Here is a 16,413-nt window from a genome sequence, read left to right as displayed (position 1 = left end):
GATTACGCGAGAGCACCAAGCTGCGTCGTAGGTATAAGGAAAATCAAAGAAAACAGCAACAAGATCACGGCACTGGGAAACTGCCAGCCAAACCACAGTTTCCAATCGATGCTGATGGTCATTCGCAGACCGTCCCTCCCGACAGCCGCACTGATAAAGAGACAAAAGGTTCAGAGATTCAAGGACCCAATTGAGCCAATGAGCCACCATCTGTCCTCGTTACTTGTAGGAGACACTGATCAGGCCGACTGGCTGGTAATTATCAAGGGACGACAGAGCCTTGCCAGGCTTAAGGACAGGAATCACAATACTCTCTCTCCATTGAGAGGCTAAAATACGTTTTGAGGCAAATACAGTTCAGCAAATGGAGGAGATATTGTTACTGTGGAGGAGTGAGGTGTTGAAGCAATTACTTATGGATGGAATCAGGGCCAGGGGAATGAAGAGAAGGCTAGAAGCAGCTCCAATTCTGTAAAAGGTTCATCGTAGGATTCCACCTGACAATGGGAAAAACGTATACGGAAAGCTTCAGCCCAGTATTTCTTGAGGAGGAAGGCAGCTGGATACGTGGTCGACACTGATGCCATTGCAAAATGGGTCGTGAGGTGTTCCCGAGAACTGGTGGCTCTGTACAAAGGCCACCTGGAAGGGCAACGACTGGAATCGAAGACTGCCACTGACAACCTCGGAGGGTGCTGAGTGACAAAGGTCAGAACCAGAAGAGGAGACAAAGCATTCCCAACACACCCGCTTGCTCTGTCTGATTAAGTAACGGGCTTTGGCGTAAAGACATTTAAAGGTAGTAAGACTCACAGAGAACGGGTGCCGTTTAAGATGTTGCAAGGTGCGATAATCGTCACGGATGGTGGTGGCAACGGCTGTGTCCACCACGGAACTGGCCGATGGCAAACAGCAATGCTGGCAGCGCGGATTATCTGTTGGGCAGGTCGTGTATGACTTCACCAATACAACCTGACAAAGATGATGTAAACACAACCTGGGGGTACAGAGTGGCCGATCGATACGATGGAAAGCCCAGCGAGGTAACCCGGTCATCGGGAGGCTGGAGGGAATGAGAGAATCGACGGGAAGTGGTCACTATCACAGAGGTCGTCGTGTGGCGACTAGTGTACGGAAGGATGCAGGGGAGGGGAAGTGAGCGAAAGATCGGTGACAGAGGAAGCCATATGCGGCACTAAAATTAGTAGACAAACAACCGTTAAGAAGGCACAGATTGTGGTCTGCAAGAAACTTGTCAATAAAGAGTGAAGCTCTTACCAGACGAAAAAGCACAGCCCACTACGGCTGATGGACATTAAAATCCCCGAGGAGGAGAAAATTGCGGAACGAGGGAAGTTAGGCACTGAGTTTATGTGGCCTGTCAAGAGGGAGATAAAGATTGCAAACTGTGACCACAGAGTCAACTGGACCCAGACAATGACCACTTCCAATTCGGTACAAGGGGCACCTGCATATTAACGTCTATACGGACAGTCGTGCAGACGCTACCGGAAGCACTCGAAGAGCCAACCGGGTTCCGACACGGAACCCACGAAGAGTTGGTGAGTGAGCACCAGTAAAATGAGATTCCTGAGGAACGACAGAAGCTGCCAAATGAAAGGTAATAAGGGATTGCAGCTTGGGAGGTAATGTTAGAATCCATTACACTTCCAATGAATGAACACAGACTGAGTATCCAAATGGGAGGTGAACAGGCTGGAGCCAATCGTGGCCCCATGTAACCCACCCTTCATCATTGAGGACAGGGTGACATCCACAAATAATAGGTCAGACTCGGGTTGCGAGGTGGGAGATGGCACCTCCAAAGCCACGAGGTGGGCCTTGTCCTGGGACTTTCATATCATCTCCTCCTCCTGCTCTTTCAGAAGTCAAGGAGGGCAGGGTCAGAGGGAGAGCAGGCTTCTGCAAGATACGGAACTGAAAGAGAGTGGGCCTCGGGGCACACAGACTGTGCGTCCCGTGACCTAGCTGTGGCAGCAGGCTTTCGGCCCGAGTGACACCGGGGAAAGGGGTCATAGGAGGGAGCCCCATCACTGCTGGGAGCTGGAGAACGGGAGAGGGAGCGCCACCCGGAGTGGAGGATGTGGGAACCACAGGGGATGGGGAGAGGAGAGAGACAGAGAGGGGCGGGACTCGAGTAAGGGAGAGGGAGGAGGGGGGAAAAAATTAACAGAGGCAGCAAAAGCAGAAGACATCGACACAAGATGTAGTCGGTCATATTTCTGACAAGCCTCAGCGCAAGATCAGAAATCGGGGGACTTTTGCTCCCGTATCTTCTTTTCCTTTTTATGAGCCGGGCAACCTGGTGTACGTGAAGAGTGACAATTACAACACACAGGTGGTGGAACACGGGCTCCGCTCACAGAGTGAGTGTCCTCATTCAGGTCTGCCGTATAGAGGGATGACGTGCGTGAAATGCGACAACCAAAAACACCTCACGGATGGTGGGACGTATGGCTTCAGATCACACTGACAACACAAAACCTCGATCTTCTCCAGGAGGGTATATCCCTCAAAAGGCAGGATAAAGCCACCATCAGTGCTATCATCCTTATGACCTTTCTGCATACCGAACAAAATGAACGCTCCTTCACTTCAGACCGGTCCCGAGTTCATCGTCAGTCTGAAGGACGAAATCCCTAAGAAAAATGCCTCCCCGATTCACACCGAAGACCGGTGAGGAGTAAAGGACACCGGGACGTTGTCGGGATGATCACAAGCACAAAGGGCTGCAGATTGGGCGGCAGAAGTAGTTTTGATCGACAGTGAACCTGGCCGCATCTTACTGAAAGACTCCACTGTACTAAACTTATCTTCAATAAGTTCCACGAAATATAATGGCTTTGTGGCACTGAACATGTCCCCATCTGTCCTAGTGCAGACCAGGTAGACGGGAAAGTATTTCATCCCGAGACGGCGAGCGCGGCCCTCTCTGCAGGGCGTAGTCAGGGAAGAGAAGTCAACAGATTTATCAAAAGCAGCATTCGGTGGTCCATTACCGACCGAAGAGACGGCCGCAGGGAAGTGGCCAGTCCAAAGCTTAATGTGTTTCGTACGTAAATGGTCCACCCTTATACCGCCCATCTCAATCAGCCGTGCCGTCCGGCACAGCGGCTACTGCCGGGAGTTCCGATGCCCCAGAATGACGAGCAACCATTCCTCTCCATACGCGAGGAGGCAACGCCTCAGGTATCAGAAGTGTGATCCCTGTGTTGTGAGGGAGCCCGGTCAGATTGACACATTACATAACAGCCCCACCACACCAACTGGCTACACGTGTCGGTGACAGAGTGGCAGCGGAGGGCTATGCTGGTGAAGGAAAAGAGGGGGGAGAGGTAGCAATATTGTAGATGGTAGGGAGAGAGTTGCTTCTCAAATGGCTCACATTAAAGAGAGAAAATTTAAAAGTGGAGCTCAAAACGCAAAGGAAACCAGGTGGATAGCCAGATCGACACGAGTAAGAACGGCGAGATGGGGACGGAGGGAGCGAAGGGGAAGGAGTGAGGAAAGGGAGGGAGGAGCACGGGGAAGGAAATGCAGACGGTAAGGACGAAATGGCTGCAGTCACTCGGGGGCCATATGTCTGCCACGAACGATCTCTCTGAAAAACCTTGAGCTCACTGGGGGATGGCAAAAAAATGCTAACAATTGATTACTGCATAAAACTGTCCACTGTTGTAGCTGTTTACTCTATCTGAGGAGTCAAAATATGGCATTAACGTTCGAAGGGGATGTGGGCTACGTTTAACTGTGACATGCTGTTGACCTTTACCTAATACAGCCAATATCGAGGTATTTGCAGGCAGCAGATTACTTTCGAAGTGTTTCTTTCACCACTAACTTAAAAACAGTTTTAATACCGTCCCTTGTATTTACTATTCAAGGCAATTAATGAGGGGTAAGGGCATAGTGATATCACTACTGGTGTAAGTGAGGTTCGCAAAATAATGTATTGTGTGAAAATTTAGACATCCAGGCAATTCCTGGTGGGCTTTGCCAGCTCAGCGCATGTTAAAGCTTCCGCTCACAAAATAGTACCCACTGTTTTTGCCACTTTTTGATTATACAGCTTATAGTTAAACCAAGTTACTTCCTTATGTAATGTGTGTAAGTATTACTTAACATCCAAGTCTTTTCTATTATTATTATTATTATTATTATTATTATTGTGGTGGTTGTTGTTGTTGAAGATCTACTTACTATGTACTTTTAACAGTTTGTATTTTCTGCCATACATGCATGTTTGTACAGAGTGAGACATAAGGAAAGATACATGTTCTGATGGATGATAGTACTACTGATTCTGAACAAAGATAATCATATTGACATATGCCTTATTCCTTATAGTACAAAATGAAACTACATTAATTTTCCTACACTAAATGTCCTATTCATTTTTGCTCAAGGACTAATAGTTTGTTCAAAAAGAATGCGAGAATATTGAAAATTTCGTGCGAGGAGCTTGTACTGTAGCATAGGTAGTTTTTGTACGCCAGTTCTAGGTAGTGTCCGGACTTAGTATACCACGATGTCTCAAAATTCTCCACACTGTTGTGGTAAGTAGTAAACAATAACAACATAATAACACAGAAAATAAATAACAATATACATTACATATGGTCTACCTCAGAGAGCATTAAGAATGGGTGTATGTTTAACTGAAGTTTTTAGTTCAGAGTGACTAATACTGTCACCCCTCACAGGACGTACCTTTCCTCACCATGCTGAGGACAGACAATGGTGAATATTCAGTCGGTTCAGCCACAATGTTATTTAAGCAGTCTCTGGCCAGTAGGCCCCACACAGACCTCTATGTCGTTTGGTCCGAGTTCAGTATTCATTAAGTGAAGTTCTATGTCAGTCAGTTGTCATCTAGCATTCAAAGAGTTAAATTACTATGTTAGCTACCTGTGCTAACACTTGTGAAATTTTGTTAGACTCCCAAGGCCTCTAGTCCAGTGAAACTGTCAGAAAAAAAAGCCTGTACCTTGCAAAAGGTGGGGTAGAAGATTTAATTTTTTTTAACTCGTTCATATTGTTGGAAAAGTTAGAAAACCAAGTTCTGCCAACAAAATTTCTCTTGGGGAAAACTTTCTGCAGTCAAAACACTTCCATGTGAGGGAGACGAATGTAGCACAAAGAGTGCTGAGAGGATTCGTAGGTCCAAAAAAACATTCTTCGGTTGACGTTGAATCAGGGATGGTGAACCAAGTCCCTCAGGACACGTTCTTGTACAACGAACGAAACAAGATGCGTTTGATCACACTTCTTAAAAAGGAATTTCTGGAGTGTAGCATTGAAGTGCACCAGGCACAAGAAGATGCTGACGTTATGATTGTAACATCTGCCATTTCAAGAACCAAAGATTTTGGAAGTGTTGTCATTGTAGGAGAAAATATTGACCTGCTTGTGCTCATGAACAGTTTGGGGCAAGGCATTGAAAACTTATTTTTCTTAATGCCAGGAAGAGGAAATGCAGAAGACAATTGGTTTTCCACTGCATCTTACAAGTTTGACAGTGAATATATTCTGTTCACTCACGCCTTTAGCGAATGTGATACAACATCCGCTTTTTTTGTCAAGGAAAAATTAAGTGCTGCAATATTATTGCGAAAAATGAACACCTAAACCTCAGCGCTTTGCACGTTCAATAAACCACATGCTACCCGTGAAGAAATAACAACAGCAGGTGAACAGGTTACTATCGCATTGTATAGTGGAGGTGTCAGCAGTTCCCACACACTAAACCATTTGCGGTACCAGCTATTCGCCAAGTCTGCTACAAAAAGCAAACTGAATCTTGCACGGTTGCCACCTACACAAGATGCTGCACATCATTTGTTGTGGACTTACCAACAAGTCCAAAGTTGCATGGGAAACTGGAAACCTCCTGAGAAATAGGGCTGGAATCACAGTGACCACGGTCCAATACCCGTTATAATGAGCCAAGATCCAGCACCTGAAGCACTCCTTCACATTGTTTCATGCTCATGCAAGCTGAACTGTGGCGGAGCGTGCTCCTGCAGAAAAGCGGGTTTGAAATGTTCTTCAATTTGCAAGAAATGTATTGGGGTCAACTGTGAAAACGTGCCAAAATTTTTATATCAAGACAGTGAAGAAGATGTTATGGAGGATGTTGAGGAAACTGCTGAGGAAATCAACGAACTTGCTGAGGCTGACTCGTTTAAAGAAGAGGTCAGCCTAGGATCAATTCTATGTACAGACCCGTAACTCAAGGTATTTCTGGTGACACTGAGGAACCTGGTCCATCAAAACGTTGAAAGTGATGCTCATATCTGTCTCAAGTGTGCTAAAGTGCGATATTACAAGTATTACACACCCAGAACTGTCAACATTTTTTACTAACTGACAATGCATTTTAATTGTAATAAAGCTACTTATTTTTAATGTCAACTGTGTGGCTTTTATACACAAGAATAATTACCTACCTAATTAGGTTACCTATTGCAGCTAATAATGGTTCAGATTCCTGAGACAATTTATTGTGTGTGTGTGTGTGTGTGTGTGTGTGTGTGTGTGTTAATGATGTATTTTTATATTTATAAGGCTGAGGTGGCCCATAGTGAACTTCAGGTAGTGATGTAAGAATCACAATAGTTGGGTGCCCAGCAATCCTCGTGTTGCATACAGAGAAACTGAATACCTGGAAGTGAGGTGGTAAATTCCAACATATGACATGATGTATAATGTATCTGTACTACACAAACAGAAACTGAAAAAAATAGTGTTCAAAAATAAGGTATCTTGCCACTATGCTCAAAATTTGAAAAATTGGTATTTTTTTAGGCACTGTAGCGCCTTAGATATTGGGAGTACAAAAAATGGCAAGAATCAAATTTGTAGAGAATTTTGTGCCCTTTAAAAAAGAAAATAGACGTTAAAGCGATAGGAGAAATAAAACAGAGATATTTTGAAAAAACTGATAAAAGGCCGAAATTTTCCAATTTTTTTGACTGCAGAAAGTTTTCCCAAGCGAAATTTTGTTGGTAAAACTTGGTTTTCTAATCTTTCCAACCATATGAACGAGTTGAAAAAATAAACTCTTCTACCCCACCTTTTGCAAGGTATATCTGCTATTTGACTGGACTACTATAAGAGTTGCAGTCCTGTGTTGCAGTATTTTTCCAAATTGGTAGCTACATGCTGCTCATTGTGTGTTTATAGAAATAAATGTTAAGTGAATTAAAAAAGTAAAACTGACAGTGTTACAGTACATTATTACTAACTCTTTAAAAAACCTAATAATCAGAAGATGAAAATCTACGAGATTTATGAAGCACCAAAACAGGGCGATAACTTTACAACCCACCCTCACAGACCCCACACTACGGCTGACACAAACGCAGGATGCTGTGACACTCACGGAAGACGGCAGTGAGCCGTGCAGCGACGGCAGACCTGCTCCGGCCCCACAGGCTCGCACCACTCTGAGGAGGCGTCCGACCGTACCGCAGGTGTGCGTCACGAGCTGGCGCCGGAGTGCCGTGCCGGCCCCCAAACAGGGGCGGGGAGAGGGGCGCACCAGACGCCAATGTCAGCTGCTTCTGGCGTGCCCGATACGTGCTGTACGCCCACTGCACTGTCACAGCCACAGCACACAGAATAAACTGTCTTACTCCCATGTGCTTTCTCTCTCTCTCTCTCTCTCTCTCTCTCTCTCTCTCCCGCACGCGCACACGCACGCACGCACACAAATACTCCGCACTACTCCATTCAAGGCAAAAATAGATTTAACGGCACAAAAGTTCATCAGAAATATAACACACACACACAATGGAAAATCATAGACACGAGACAACAACCATCAGGACATTTATGAAATAGTTCAATAATTGTACTGGAATAAGGAACACAGGAAGCTTACTCTACAACAAACTACCCTCCACCATAAGAAAGAACAAAAGCAAATTTAGAAAAGACATTGAAGAATTACTTATCAAAAACATTTTCTACTCTGTTCATGAATACATGAAGCCAAATCTACAATAGTCAATGATATCAGCGTCACTGCAATAGTAACTACGTGCGGGCAGGCGGAGGTGGTGAGGGGACTGAGAGACGAAATTTGTTGTATCCGTGTAATCATATGAATACCTTATATTTTTATCTGTTGATGTAAGCATATTATATACTTCACAACTTTAGTGTCTGTATGTGTGGATGGATATGTGCGTGTGTGCGAGTGTATACCTGTCCTTTTTTCCCCCTAAGGTAAGTCTTTCCGCTCCCGGGATTGGAATGACTCCTTACCCTCTCCCTTAAAACCCACTTCCTTTCGTCTTCCCCTCTCCTTCCCTCTTTCCTGATGAGGCAACAGTTTGTTGCGAAAGCTTGAATTCTGTGTGTATGTTTGTGTTTGTTTGTGTGTCTATCGACCTGCCAGCGCTTTTGTTCGGTAAGTCACCTCATCTTTGTTTTTATATATAATTTTTCCCACGTGGAATGTTTCCTTCCATTATATTCACAACTTAGTAATACACACATCAAAAAAAGTTTGGCATCACCCTGGTTCCCAGAACTCCTGTGGATATTGTATCACAGACACAGTCCTTTTGACTGTTCAGAGATGTCACTAAACTTGTCCAAAGATGTGAACAACCATCCATGAGCAGTGCCTGTAAGATGGAGGGGGTCTGACAACCGATCAATCCCAGTCATTCCACCAGGAAGGAGGTACACAGCTCGTGTTGTTTGTAGTTCAACCGTGCCTAGACAGTGAATACCGCAGTTGGATCGCGTCCTCATTGTTACTCTGGGCCAGAAAGGGCTCTCAACTAGGAAAGTGTCCCGGCATCTCTAAGACAACCAAACCGATGTTGTTCGGACACGGAGGAGATACAGAGAGCCAGGAGCGGTCGATGACATGCCTCACTCAGGCCGCCCGAGAGCTACTACTGCAGTGGATGACCGCTACCTACGGATTGTGGCTCGAAAGAACCCTGACAGCAACACCGCCATGTTGAATAATCCTTTTTGTGCAGCCACAGGACTTCGTGTTACGACTCAAACTGTGCACAATGGGATGCATGATGCACAACTTCACTCCCAATGTCTGTGGCGAGGTCCATGTTTGCAACCACAACATCCTGCAACGCGGTACAGATCGGCCCAACAATATGCACTCAGGATTGGCATCACATTCTCAACACCTACGAGTGTTGCACATGCCTTCAACCAGACAATCATCGCAGAAGTGTTTGGAAGCAACCCGGTCAGGCTGAACGCCTTAGACACACTGTCCGGCGAGTGTAGCAAGGTGGAGGTTCCCTGCTGTTTTGGGGTGGCATTATGTCGGCCCAACATACCCTGCTGGTGGTCACAGAAGGTACTGTAAGGGCTGTACGATATGTGAATGCCATCCTCCGACCGATAGTGCAACCGTATCGGCAGCATATTGGCAAGGCATTTGTCTTCGTGGATGACAATTTGTGACCCCATTGTGCACATCTTGTGAACAACTTCCTTCAGAATAACGACATCACTCGACTAGAGTGGCCAGCATGTTCTCCAGACATGAACCCCATCGAACATGCCTGGGATGGATTGAAAAGGACTGTTTATGGACAACATGATCCACAAAGCACTCTGAGGGATCTACGCCGAATCACCGTCGAGGATTGGGACAATCTGAACCAACAGTGCCTTGATGAACTTGTGGATATTATGCCATGACGAATACAGGCATGCATCAATGCAAGAAGACGTGCTGCTGGGTATTAGAGCAACCAGTGTGTACAGCAATTTGGACCACCTCCCCTGAAGGTCTCGCTGCATGCTGGTACATGCAATGTGTGGTTTTCATGAGCAACAAAAAGGGTGGAAATGATGTTTGTGTTGATCACCATTCCAGTTTTCCATACAGGTTCCAGAACTCTCGGAACCGAAGTGATGCAAAACTTTTTTTGATGTGTATAATGTTCCCCTTTCCTTTATTCTTCCCCACAAAATTCTTATATGCTGGTAAGATCTTTTACTCTGTAAATGTATTTAAAGTACTTCGTATAAATTTTATACACGCATTTCAGTTATTTTTTGCAACATCATAGTGTAAATACATAATGATATTTTACAGTCAATGGTTTTAATTTATTTCAATTATTAGGATTTTTAACCTTTGCATAGCTCATAAAATCTCTTTCTCAGTTTTACTGTGTTCACAAGTTACAAGAGAGTGGACACCTGCCCAGGCTTTGCACATGTAGCACTACTATCATATGTAGCGGTATAAACAAACCTTCCTCATGAGTAAGTGAAAACCATATCAAAATTTCTACAGTAGGTCCTGAGACTAGACCACACATACAGACAGGAATTGTGCCAAGGACTTTAATTTATAATATTATACCATGACATCATTGTGTTGTATTGTAAGGCACCACGTATACCATTTGTATATGTATACGTGTATGTCGTCGTCATCGTCGTCGTCTCTTCTTTCCCCCATCGATATCAGAGCATGAGAAATGTTTTGTGTTTGTGTTTGCTGTTGACAACACCCAACTACACGGCCATGGTAACACATGATTCCAGAATAGCTAGCTCAATATAGTATAAAGATAGTGGGTTTCGATGCAGAGTTTTTAAGTGAGATTTTATTCTACACTTAATCTTTGAGACTCTAAGAACCAACTACTCTTAATCAGGTCCAAAATTCGACTTGTAACAAGAGCACTTACGTTCAGTCTACCACAACATTAATAATATGTAAGGCTATACACCACTAATAGAAAATATCACTGTTCATTAAATAACAAAATATACGAATTAACTTCTTTATATCTTTCCTTTTATTCAATCAAATGCTTTCAAATGTTTATTTCGCACCCACAAATCATTTACACCTCTAAGTAGAGTGTAAACGTGTGCATGAAAAATAGTACACAGTTTCTGATGATAACCACATATGAGCTTTTCTATTGCTAGGCTACTTTGATCAACAAAATTTATATTGGATTTTGAAATTGATCTTTCTATCCAAACTTACCTCCTCCACAATGACCCATCAACAGTGGGATAACATTCAAATATTCTCTCCTTTCGAGATAATTAAAAATTTGCGTAAATTATATTTTAGCGAGTTTAAAGCAAACCATCGGCGGTGCGAAAGCAGCCTTGATACTGCAACACACTCGCGATGCTGTCCACTGGCCAGAAGAATATGGCAAATTGCAATGACCAGTTACGTTTATTGTGACAACAATGTCAACAGCCTCATCTTCAGATCTTCCTGATGGTTCACCGTCTGAGGGATCGTTTTCATCTATAAGAAAATTCGTAAAAATTATCTTTTTTCTGACCAGGAATCAAACCACAGAATTACGGATAATTCGGACAAAAAATAGCTTACCATCACTAATGTCAGAATCTGCAATTTATTCATCTAATTCTGAACCACTATTGCTCAATAAAAACTCTATTTCTTCATCTCGCAAGGCCACGACGAAAATAAAGCGCAAAGATATCAGCCGACAACAGTCTAAAATTTCGAACTGCCGCGTGCCTGTCGTAAGTCGAGCGTGAGCGTGGCAAAGCAAATGACTCACAATATACTCTCGTACCACCTCCGACAGTGACATATGCTGCCATGTATAATTTTTTCTTGGTGCTAGGATAACCAGAGAGCACTTTTAAACCTACAGAATATGAAAGTCCCGCACTGGGAGTCGTTAACATCGCCGATAATCGGCCGACGTAGGAGCTACGTCGATCGTCTCTAAAGTGTTAACATCCAACTTCTACCTCTACCGTACCGTCCGACTTACCGACTGCGACGAGGCCGACGACAGCGACCTCCGCCGAGACGTCGAGGGCGGTGCCGGGGCCCTTCTGCAGGACGGTGGCGATGTTGGCGGGCACCAGTACTGCGAGCGCCACGCGGCAGGCGGGCGGCGCGCCCACAAAAGCGGCCACCAGCGCGCCTCCCACCAGCACCAGGAGGTGCCGTCCGGCGCACAGCAGCCGCTCCACACCGTCCCCTGTGTGCCAGGTCCACTCTCAGCTCTCACTTTATCAAACTGTGAATCACCGAGAAATACGGGACAATTCCAGATCGATACAGTGATTACAATATTTGATGCAGAGCAATGCATCTATAAAAATTACACAAAATTTAAAACAAAGTTTAAATACATTTTCACACGCTTTATAGGAGTTCTAGGCGACTCCCCTCAGCCACAGAGACAGTATCTGAGTGACATTCTATTTTGTGCCGTACCTCCCGACGCAAGTGTAGTGAGGTCGATGTCGTCGCATCGCGATCGATACGATGACAGATACAAAATATGACCTCTGTGAGATGCACATTGTGTGGTTAACCATCTCTGATAACAACAATTAGTTTTACAACTGTTTGTTTTTCAGTGCACAGCATCTCACCAATCACTCATGTACAGGTTACCGACGTAATTCGTCGCGAACACTCGGTCAGAGGAAGTATTTTAAAAAAATTCCAAGAAGTGTACTTAATTTTAGTCATATGTCAGAATGATATCGAAAAATAATTCGCACACAGAAAAGCTCGTTCGAGACTGAAGCACTCGTAAAAGTTAGTGTTGTATTCTATTTCTCTACCCGTACTCCACAAACCACCTGACTCTGTCTGGTGGAGGGTACTCCTGGTACCACTCTCTGACACCCAGATCCCTGTGCCAACTGCAAACGGTGTGGACAAAGAATAACCGATAGTAAAGCTCCGTCTTAAGTTCTAATTTCTCTCATTTTCTCGTCGTGGACAGTTTGCGAGACATATGTGGCAGGGAGTAATATGTTGCCCGACACTTCTCCGAACGCACACTCTCAAAACGTTGACAGTAAAAACTCTCCACGGTGCACGGTGCCTCTCTCGTAGCACCTGCCACTGGACTTTGTGGAATATCTTTTAACGCTCTTGTGCTCACTAAATGATCCCGTAACGTAACCTGACACTCTTCGTTAGTTCTCACATATGCCTTCTACTGATCTGACCTGGCAAGGGTACCAGAGCGAGAACCGAGTACTCGAGAATTGGTCAAACAAGTGCTTTTAAAGCCACTTCTTTTGTGGATGATTTAATTTTTTTTAAATTCTTTCTGCAAATTTAAGTCTGTCCTTTGCTTTTCCTACTATTCGTTTTATGTGGCCACTCCACTTTAGGTTACTCCAGATGGTTACTAATAGGTGATTTAGAGTAGTTACTGCTGTCCAAAACCTTGGCTCAGCGTGTCCGACTGCCGTGCAGTGGACACGTTTGATTCCCAGGCGCGTTGGAGATTTTTCTCTGCTCAGGGACTGGGTGTTGTTGTTATCATCATTTCATCCTCACTGATACACAAGTCACTCGATGTGGCATCAACTGAAAAGACTTGCAACTCAGTGGTCGAACATCCCCGGGTGGGGACCCCCAGCCATCAATGCCGTACAATCTTTTCTTTTCATTTTTCAGTAGTTACTGGTTCCAGTGATTTATCACCAATGGTATCAACCTTTTTATGTATACACCTACAAACATACTCCACAAACTACTGTATGGTGCATGGCAGAGTGTACTCTGTACTGCTACTGCTCATTTCCCTTCCTGTTCCACACGCAAATAGAGCGAGAGAACAAAAGACTATCTATACGGCTCCATACGAGCCCTAATAACTCTTTATCTTGGTGGTCCTTATGCAAAATGTATGTTGGAGGCAGTAGAATTGTTCTGCAGTCAGCTTCAAATGCTGGTCCTCTACGTTTCCTGAACAGTGTTCCTCGAAAAGAGTGTCGCCTACTCTCCAGGGATTCCCATTCGAGTTCATGAAGATCTCTGTAATACTTGCGTGTTGTTCAAACTTACTGGTGACAAATCTAGCAGCCTGCCTCCGAACTGATTCGATGTCTTCCTTTAATCTGACTCTGTGGGGCTCCCAGACAGTCTAGCAGTACTCAAGAGTAAGTTGCACTAGTGTGCTACATGCATTCTCCTTTACAGATGAACCACACTTTCTTAAAATTCTCTCAATGAACCATAGTTGACCGTCACATTCTCTACGACAATCCTTCATTCCATTCCGTATCATTTTGCAACGTTGTGTCAAGGTATTTAATTGACACGGTTGCATCAAGCAGCCCACTACAAATTCTGCATTTGAATATTACGTGTTTGTTTTTCCTACTCATCTGTGTTAACTTACATTTTCCCACATTTAGAGCTAGCTGCCATTCATCACATCAACTGGAAATTTTATCTTGTATCTTACTACAGTCATCATTTGCACGTTCTCTTCTGAACTGAGATTGCAACATCCTTTGCTTCATCAGCAATTTCCGAATTTCGTTGTTAGACCACAACAGGTCTTTTCCATCCTTAACCCACTTATTCTGAGCACAATTACAATATGTTTAAACTTTATACACAATTCCTCTACATCTGTTATCGTGGAACTAAATGATGTCCATTTATCGTCTAAATGGGATGCTAACAACTACTTATCTGCTTTTTCTAGCATAAATACCCACCAAGCTACCGTATTGACTTATTAACTTTACTAACCACAGTCGCTACGATGACACTGCCACCAATCCCTGTCGATAAGGCCAGGCCTGTTTGTAGCTACAAGTTGTATAATATTTCCATTGCATGTGATCTGTCAAACTAGCTGCTCAAGACAGTTTTCGGAAAACTGTGTTCAAAGCACATTGCAAGACTTGTCTGTTTGTATCCCCTACAATGAATCCACAGACATCTCAGCCTATACTCAGTAGGTAAAACATCCAACAATTAAGATTTCATCTGTATCTGTTATACACAGCCAGATAACTTCACTATCACACTCAAACTCGACCTCAAGAGACCTCTTAATCTGGCTTTTCGATACGTGTTCCACGACTCACTAAATATCTGAGCTTTCTACTTCGGGTTTTGGCACGAGAACTTACCTGGAGGGCAGTAAATTTGGGAGCTCTGATAAGGATACTTCAACAGTTTACTGATAAAATGTTTGAATGCGATCCGATTTCACTACCTCGGTGTCGCCTGGCGAGAGTTTATTAGAGAACCTCAACTTACAATTTAGCCTTAAAAATCGTGTACACTGCAAAAGTACTCAGCTGTCCAAGTAGTTGCTTCCTTTGTGTAGCACACCCTCAACCTATCAACGGGAGTCCTACAACTCGCCACCCAATAAAGTGGGTCGAGAAATCCGCAGCCAAGACTGTGCAGAGTCGACAAAACTTTTGGTTGAGATCCTGCACTTGGCTCCAAATCTAAGAACCCTCACTGACTCTGGGAACAATACTGCTAATTGCAAGCTCTGCTCGCAGCCTGGGAGCCAGGCCTGCAGCCTTCACCACCTCTGCCAGCCGCCTGAACTGAGGACGGCCTCAGAAGCGTGCAACAGGCGTTGTCAGTGCCAACGTGAGCCACGAGTTTCAGAAGACTGCACCCTGCACGCTCAACAGCCGCAGGTAAGGCCTCCTCCACATCTCGGATGAGGTTCTGAACGCTATCTTGCTAACGGGCTCCACAATGCAGCTAACGTTGCAGGGGGAGGGGGCACCGAGTACAATTTTTGTATTAACACTGCACTCTTAACACATATTAACTTTTGGTGAGTTACGCTGAAGGGCAATTACACACAAAGCCTCTCCTGTATCTCATATTCGAATGTTGCGACGGTTCACCTTCACTGTTGTGGAAGACTGCTTCGCCGCTAAAAACAAGATATGCCGCAAATGTTTCTTTGTCCGTGGCTTCCAGCACTGATGCAGCAAAATTTAGACATTTTATGTAGTCTTCTTGTTTCAATTACTGAAAAATTATGTAAGGCTGCACTTAAGTTTAATTTTGAGAAAACCCCAAAGCACAGTTTGTGCCATTTATAAAACGGGCGTTAAATAAGTAATGTGACCCATTTCTTTTCTGGGTCAATTTCAGCTAAAACAATTCAGAGTTTGTCGTGGGACGTCGTGGAATGTCCCCCCTCCCCTTCGGCCCTTACAGTTTCACGACATTCCAGTAGGTGGCGACACTACACGCGGCATTCAAAATGGCACCCGTAACGGAGGTGCGATGCAAGCGGAGAGCTCCGTCGCGTCTTTTTTTTTTTTTTTTTGCGGAAAATCAGAGATTCGCAGATATTCGTAAGTGCTAGCAGACTGTCTACAGAGACCTAGCAATGAAGAAAGCACAGCGAGTCACCGTGCGAGCTGTAATCCCAACAAGGTCGCGCAAACCCGTCCGATCTCCCACGTGCCCGCCGGCCGCACACAGCTGTGCTTCCCGCAGTGTTGGAACTTGCGGACACACAAACATCTCACTGCACAACTGAACACCTCTGTCGGTGGTGCTGACACACTCGTCCACTGGCCGGGGTACTCACACGTGTGCGTCCACCGCGTTCCTCGTCGTCTAGCAGA

General features: G+C 44.6%; 1 protein-coding gene across 6 annotated transcripts in view; it reads right to left on the bottom strand.

Moving 5' to 3' along the window:
- The window catches only part of LOC126426814 (protein brambleberry-like), a 207,469-nt gene that overhangs the window by 73,601 nt on the left and 117,455 nt on the right, over positions 1 to 16,413 (bottom strand). For all 6 annotated transcript variants that reach the window (XM_050088818.1, XM_050088822.1, XM_050088819.1 and 3 more), the window contains exons 8-9: positions 11,805 to 12,017; positions 7,406 to 7,621 (exon numbers count right to left, since the gene is read on the bottom strand). In XM_050088818.1, coding sequence (XP_049944775.1) covers positions 7,406 to 7,621; positions 11,805 to 12,017 — 429 coding nt within the window. The remainder of the gene's footprint in view (positions 1 to 7,405; positions 7,622 to 11,804; positions 12,018 to 16,413) is intronic.

Source organism: Schistocerca serialis, chromosome 11 (genome assembly GCF_023864345.2).
Source record: "Schistocerca serialis cubense isolate TAMUIC-IGC-003099 chromosome 11, iqSchSeri2.2, whole genome shotgun sequence".
Taxonomy (NCBI): Eukaryota; Metazoa; Arthropoda; class Insecta; order Orthoptera; family Acrididae; genus Schistocerca; species Schistocerca serialis.
Note: the sequence above shows the minus strand (reverse complement) of the source record. Positions and strands in the feature narration are given on the sequence as shown.